The sequence below is a fragment of the Cynara cardunculus genome, unplaced genomic scaffold (assembly GCF_001531365.2).
Source record: "Cynara cardunculus var. scolymus isolate 2C unplaced genomic scaffold, CcrdV1 Un_Scaffold_1682, whole genome shotgun sequence".
Lineage (NCBI taxonomy): Eukaryota > Viridiplantae > Streptophyta > Magnoliopsida > Asterales > Asteraceae > Cynara > Cynara cardunculus.
Genome location: NW_020200836.1, coordinates 45,604 through 53,324, shown reverse-complemented (window position 1 = coordinate 53,324; position 7,721 = coordinate 45,604). Strand labels below are relative to the sequence as shown.

Below are 7,721 nucleotides of genomic sequence, written 5' to 3'. Positions count from 1 at the left end.
ATAGTAGAGTTTTACAACCATCAACATGAATTTGAATTTGTCTGCCCAACGGGTATAGCTAGTCTTGTCGAACTTCTCGAGTTTCATCATGTCTTGATTTAGGATTCGGTAGTTTCCAGTGTCCATTACTATAAAACCTTTAAAATTGTTGAAAATTTATCAAAGTTGGATAGATAAAAAAACAACAAATAAAGTTTTAACCTTTATAAAGTAGTTTAACTTTTTAATCCAAAAATTGAACTTTTATGAATAAAGATGGTAACTTTTTATATCCGGAATCCACAACACCTCAAACCGAACAATTTCACACAGATTGAATCTATCCTCCACGATAGATTCAATGAAAGAAGAGAGTAGAAGAAGAGTTGTTCACTTAGTGAACATAAATTAAATACAATGCACGAAATTAAAACCAACCTGATTAAATCGATGTTGAAAACTTAATCTGCACGGTAAAACTTGTCCTTAAAGATTTTATATGACCACTCTTGAATGTTATGAGTCTGCTAGTCGTAAAGTCCCAGGATTTGATACAGTATTCGGTTTCATTTATCAACAGCTATGATAACGAAACAAAAGGCAAGGAGGAAGCAGAAAAGATTGGTAGTTTGACACTGTTTGTAGTGGAAAAAACAGAGCAGATTTCTGACAAAAGTTCGATAGAGAGAGCAGAAGACGTTTTTTCATGGTGTGTTATGAGGTGGTTTAACCCAGTATTTATACCGGTTAACCACCTCCATGATCTCGCCCACTATCTCTCAAAAACGGGATCAGATAGAGACCAAGTCTTTAACTGATTTTCACATATTTAATCAAGCTGAATTATCCGATTTAATAAGATAAGTCATAAAATCCTCAGCCAGATAATTATCTCTCTAAATCGTACCAAAAAGATACTCGGGACCTCAGGGCAAGGCTTCGATACGGTGTGCGCCTACTCGTGCCACTTTTGCGAATCCTGCAGCCTTAGCCAAGCACACATGTGCGTTGGGCCTTCCATTCATGACCCCCATCATGAGTTTACCAATTATTTCAAAGTCCAATTGAAGAGATAGCCTTATAAACCTCTCCAATATTTGTCTATCTACCAATATGGGATGGAAGATAAACTTCCAACCTCACAAAAATTTCCAACAGGCGCTTCCAAAGGTCTAAATAGATTGTTTGGCCATGCTTTTACGGTTCATATAAAGTGAAAAATTCCCATATGATCCCAACTCGCATAATTTTTTTTATTAATAAAATTTTAATCGTTGAATAGCATTGACTCCTCCGATCGGCAAAATTTGTTAAATAACTTTGTTACAATGCGGGGAATAACTTGTTAAGCTGCCACGGAAGTTTATAGAACTCATCGCTCCGAATATCTTTACCATATACCGCAAATTTCTCCCACCAATCTTTCCGGTACTCATCGTTACCCTTGCAAAGCGTGCAGTCCAAGACCATGGCAATCATCACTGCCACACTCGCATGCGACATCAGTACCACCGATACCATGTTGTCAAACTGCATCCATACAAGCACAAAAGGGTCATTAGCCCAACGGTACCTCTATTCCTAAACCCTAACTAATGCATCTATCTTATCAACTTTTAAACATTTGTGCATTGATTAACGAAAGAAATGGAAATTTAATCAACTATTTTTGAAAGTGAACACTTATTTTGGAAAATAGAAACGTGCACAAATACTTGAGGGTAAAGTTGTCATTGGCTTAACTAAAAATTTCCGTCCCCTTTTACCCAAAAAAAAAAGCGAAGTAATTATTAATGTATAAAACTGTGTGGGGAACGGGGGGAGTATATAGAATCTAAGCCAATGAACTGAATAAAAATCACCATCCCCAAACTCCATGCCCCCTCCCTGTCCATCAATAAGGTATCGATACGTCAGGGGAAAGAGAGTTCGGAGACAGGTGATCTGTATTCCAACTAATACAAATTAAACATACCCATCTCGCATGGGTGTGCACTGGACCGTGATCGAAACCAACCCAGTGTTCACGGAAGAACTGTGGAAGTGAAAGTCCCAGGGAGAAAGAAAGGCCCAATATGAACTTGGTCCTGAAACTGTTGAGATTACAGAACTGCAAGTGACCCAGACCTGCAGAAGCTACATACACACATATAATATAAGGATGATCATTAGTTATTGATCCAATTAAGAAAAGATATAGCCATGAATCAATGTAACAAAATCGGGTATGGTATGCCAAAAATGTTTAATAAATGCTTTATATCTTTATAACACTTAGGCTTATAGGACTAAACAATTATTTGTCTTGTGAAAAAGTGTTACAATAAGTTTATATGTGTCTTGCTTTTTTAGTTAATGCAAAAATGTTACAGTAAGTTTATATATGTTTTTAGCCGTCTTAACAACTTTTTTAGTTGTCTTGTGTAAAAGTGTAAAAATATGGCCTTTTTTTGTCTTAACAACTTTTATACGACACTTTTGAAATAGTGTATCTTTTACGTCCTATAAACGTGATTTTGTTGTAGTGGATGATAATTGGTAATGGAAGTTGGAATTGTTAAAGATTGTAGAGATTTGAAATTGGGACATACAGACGCAACCGAAACAAATGCAGTACAAAGCAGCAGCAATTGGCAAAGGTATCGAAGCGAAAACCGCTCCAAATTTTCCTGTTGAATGGGAAGAAAATGGTTACGATGAGGTGATTATATATGGAGACATGAGAAATCAAATACATGATTAGTAATACCGAACACAGAAAAGAAGATCATAAAAGCAGCTGATATTTGAATCACTCTTCGACTTCCGACTCTTGTCAATGCCAATGCACCACAGTTTTCACTGCAAAATAGCGACATCATGGTTGATAAAAAAATGGGCGAATGTTAAAGATAATTAAAGAGATCGATGAAGGTTGGACGTTACGTGGATGCAGCAAATCCTGTTACTGTGCCACACATGCCACCGAGGAAAGTCCCAACTCCCTACCAACAATGCAAGATGTGTTTAATTTCTTCAATGAGTCGTGTAGGAAACAAAGGTGAGCACACTAGAGCAAAATTGGGTTTAAAAAACACTTCTAAGTGTCCTAATTACAAGACAAGTCTATAAGACCAAACAATTGTATATGTAGAAGTGTTGCAATAAGTTTATATAACGCTTTTGGACATCTTAACAGGTTTTTTAAGACACTTAGTGTCCTGTTATCTTTTTTACAAGACACTTTTAAGAAGTGTCATATGAACACTTATTTTTATAGAACACTTGTTTTACAAGACATATTATTCAAATAACGTCATATAAAAAATTAATGTGTTAATGACGGCCAAAAGCATCCTATAAACTTATTATAACACTTTCAGATAGGACACACGACCAAGTGTTTGGTCCTATAAATTTAATTCCTAGTCTATTACGACACTCGAACGTTTTTATCAAAGCGTGTCTGCATACCAGCCAGCCGATACCACGGCTCAGAATGGAAGGTGGCACAGGAGTGGCGCTCCCATATCTTGCTGTTGCAAGAAACAAACCAGTAGACTGCATGCACCACAGGAATTTAATTAAGGATTTGAAAATCATGAATTTTAAAGAATTGAATGATGATAAGAATTAAGCAAACCTCAATGGAAGAGATAAAAGAAGCAACCATCATCATGAGAACTTCCCCAACATCAAAAGTAGGAGTACCCCATTGAAATGGATAAGGAACATATATCCTGTGTTTAGCAACAACATAAGATCAGATCAAGATATATAGGAGATAACATTAATTAATGTGCATTGATCTCAATCAAAATTAACATCACCAAGGAGCTCCGTAAATAAGTCCCGAACGATCAGTGCGACAAGTGTTTAGAGTGTCTGTAGATTTGGCATAAGCACCACTCCATGTCAAGATTCCAGTACATGTCCATGCAATTGAAACAGATAACAACACTGCAAACCGATCGAACATTGGCTTCTTGGAGGTTAGATATGGAGGAAGATACTGCAGGCAAACAGTCGATATCAACTTAGTTCTTACAATATATACATATGTATATATAGACAAAGGATCGTGTGAGAATAGGAGTTAAGGTGAGAATTATAAGAAGGGATCAAGACCTTGATTACTTTTAATCTCACCCCCACCCCATGAATTGCACTTCTTAGGGGAATTGATCCGGTGCGAGAATCGTAAGGGATCAAGACGTTGATCACTTTTAATCTCAACCCCACCCCATGAATTGCACTTCTCACGGGAATTGATCCGGTGCATCTCTTTAGTGTTGATTTTCAATTATGATTGATCCAAGGGTGGTGATCCCTTCTTATTCTTCTAGTCATAACTTTCATTCTCACCGGAACTCAACCTTATAATATATATAGTACTCGTAGTAATATTTTTGAATCAAAACTTGCCTGTGAGATAAGGACTATTAACACCAACTCTGCGAGCCCAATTTCCACACATTTTCCCAGCTACAAAAACAAGAGGAAAACAAACATTTTCCCATCTTAGTTCTTTCTTCTTTAATCCCGATTACACTACAACAAAATGGGTTTTTTAGGATGCACAAGCATCCTAAGAGAGTACTTAATGAGGCTTTAAGCTTATAAGACCAAGAACGAGCATCATATCTAAAAGGGTGACCATAAGTTGTTAGAATGAAGTTAGGCGTCCAACAAGTTCTATCTACAAACAGTGACAACCTAAGAAGATACAAAAAGTAAATAGTCCTATTAGCCATTTCATATAATACTTTTTGAAAAGTGTGAAAGTATATGTTAAAGATTAATACGACACATTAATAAAATGACTAATGAAAAGTTAAAAAGAATGACTTGCTTTTGTTGTCCTGTTAGGTTGTCCAACTTTGTCAATGAAACTTGTCAGGTTCCCTAACTTCGTCGTAACAACTTTAGATAGGATGCCGCTTTTTTGTCCTATAAACTTGAAGTCTATTAAGGATGGTTGGACGTCCAAAAAAAGCAATTTTGTCGCAGTGTTATAATCTTTTTAAGGCGATTTTGAAGACTAGAAATTAATCAAAAACCATCAAAGGCTACATGTAAACAATTCTTACCATCGGAAAAGCAAGATAATATAGCCCAAGTCCGGTAAAAGTAATAAGAGGAACGACCGAAAGAGGGGTAAGATACCTATATATACATGATTAAAGATTAAAATATATATATATATATATATAGCAAAATAAACAAAAATTAGATAAGTAAATTACATAAAATCAAACACTTTACTTGACAATGTTTCTCCATAAGCCAAGGAATCCAATGATCATCTGGAAAGCAGAAGTGATGACAAGAGCACCTTGTATGCCTCTCATGGTTTGTGCAAACCTCTTAAAAGTTGCCCAAAATGATCAAATAAAGGTCATATATAAAATGGAAGAATCAAACAGTCCAGATGTTCTATAAGATTTTCGTATATACCTCATGAGGTTCTGAAAATGTATTATATCTTTTGGCATGAATTATGGAGAATATGGGGATTAAAAATGCATGCGAGCCGCCAACAACTGATGGTAATCGAGTACCAAACATGGTTTGCATTAATGTACCGAATCCTGAAAGAAAAAGAAGGGTTTGGATCACCCTGGCTTTCTCAGCCTGGATAGATCCAACAAGATTCAAACTACTAATTTCTTGATTCAAGAATAGGCATTACAACGAAATCGAGTTTGACACCACCAAATGTTAAATGTCCTAATAAACTGTTTTACAAGACTTAAAAGCTTATAGGACCAAACACTTGTGGGTCTTATAAAGATGTGCAGTAGGACACTTGGACATTTTTGACGTCCTATAAACCCGATTTTGTTGTAGTGAGATATTAATAGTTGTGTTACTTACATTATCACCACCGATTTGAGAAACAACCATGGTTGGTATCAAGACAGTGGTACCAAGAGTCAGAATATAATGTTGGAATCCCAATAACACTGCTTCCTCTACATTTGCAAATCAAGAAACATGATCATAATATAATTTGTATTTGAATCATAATTGATGCATACAGATTGAGAGGAGAATGGTTAAGAATTACTCCATGGGGGTGGACTATTAACACAATATTCAACACCAGCAAGTTGTTCCGTCACTGGGTGTGGCTGCAACTCTTGCTTAGGAGCCGCCGGCTGTCTTGACTCTCCTTGACCTGCATTAGACATTGTTGTGGCTCAAAGGTTGTTCGTTTGTATTAGAAACGTCTGAAAATGAAAGCTATTTGTAATTAACCTCAAATTGATGATGAAGGAAAATTGAATAAATTTGACTGTTACGGATTCATTAGTAATAATTGCCTCACATATGGAATTGATTGAAATCATAAGCATTGAGTATCTATACTATATATACAACATTGGATGCATTACAACAAAATAATGTATATATACAAGTTGTTTAAGCTATCTAAATCCCAACCTGGCTAGACCGATGCCTTGTCTGTCAGATTGTGTTGATTTACAAATTTTCCTGGCTTGACGTTACCCTTCATCACATCATCATCGGAGAACTTAAAAAATTCATCTCCTCCCTTCCGTTCCTTATTTTTGATATTGCCATTGGAGGTCACAACAAGAGATATCTGGATGGATACCAGAATAATGGATGACAGTAGATGTTTCACAATTGCCAAATCAAACAAACATGGATTAGGATTGTAAAGAAATCAGTTGTCAACACCCCATCGATAAAATTAACCCTAGAATCGGATCGCTACGGAACATAAATTGATGTGTTGCCGCAGACCACAATTTTCCCGTATCTCTAATCCATCGTCACTACACCACTTAACATGAAACGAGCGTGAGACTGGAACACGAATCAGATTCCGGCGGTAGAAACCTCAACGGAAAAACAGCGGCACCAAACAACCTGATAAAGCTGTCAGCCGTTTCGATTGGGAAGGTTTATTTTGGCTTAGAGCGTTTTTTCAAATTTCCCTCCGCCCTAAAAAGGAAATACATTATAAAACGATCTAGCCTGACATGTATTCAACTTTATCTCTCGGGTACAGTAGATTTGCAAAGAATATTATGAAATTCATCTTTGCCGGATCACATCAATATCTATCAAACCTCACTTTCATTCTTTCACCCATATCCTATTCCTATTTATATAAAAAAAACAAGATGATATAAAAGGAAGCAAGGAACAAAAGTAAGAAAACTAGAAAAGGAAGGTAATTAAGTTTTACGTGTTCAGTTTTAGTTGGAAATTGCATCATATTCGCAACAATGCAACTCAAGTCAGCTATCTCAGATAAGTAAGTAGGGTAGTGCAGAACCCGAACAAACTGAAAAATAGACCGAAAAAACCCCACGTTACCCGACCCATATTACCCAAACTATCCGAGGTCTGAAATCCGAGTTTTATAGCAGGTTGGGAGGTTTGGATAGGGGTGGTTCGGATAGGATTTCAAAATCCATCGCCCGAATCCTTCTAAAACCGAACTTATATATATATATATATATACTTGGGATCATGTGAGACCAGCCTGTTTTCGTGAGACCCATGAGACCAACATTTTACACTTGAAACTTCACAGCAAAATGCTGTGAAGGTGACTTTTTAAAACCTTCACAGTGTTTTTGTCGTGAAGGTTCGACTTTTTTTAAACCTTCACAATGTTTTTGCTGTGAAGGTTACGTGTAAAAATGTGGTCTCACGGGTCTCACGAAAACAGGCTGGTCTCACGTGAACCCAACCCTATATATATATATATATATATATATATA

The 7,721-nt window shown here is 36.4% G+C and overlaps 1 protein-coding gene across 1 annotated transcript; it reads right to left on the bottom strand.

Annotated features, from left to right (window-relative positions):
• Positions 1 to 1,278: 1,278 nt before the first annotated feature.
• On the bottom strand, positions 1,279 to 6,970 carry LOC112502629 (putative nucleobase-ascorbate transporter 10). The gene is made up of 14 exons (XM_025106583.1): positions 6,029 to 6,970; positions 5,836 to 5,933; positions 5,416 to 5,592; positions 5,224 to 5,324; positions 5,049 to 5,124; positions 4,384 to 4,443; positions 3,789 to 3,970; positions 3,602 to 3,698; positions 3,433 to 3,519; positions 2,905 to 2,963; positions 2,729 to 2,820; positions 2,571 to 2,648; positions 1,955 to 2,115; positions 1,279 to 1,509 (listed from the first exon to the last, which is right to left on the bottom strand). The coding sequence occupies exons 1-14, from the start codon at positions 6,150 to 6,152 to the stop codon at positions 1,303 to 1,305; spliced, it is 1,599 nt and encodes a 532-aa protein (XP_024962351.1). The 5' UTR covers positions 6,153 to 6,970; the 3' UTR covers positions 1,279 to 1,302.
• Positions 6,971 to 7,721: the final 751 nt, after the last annotated feature.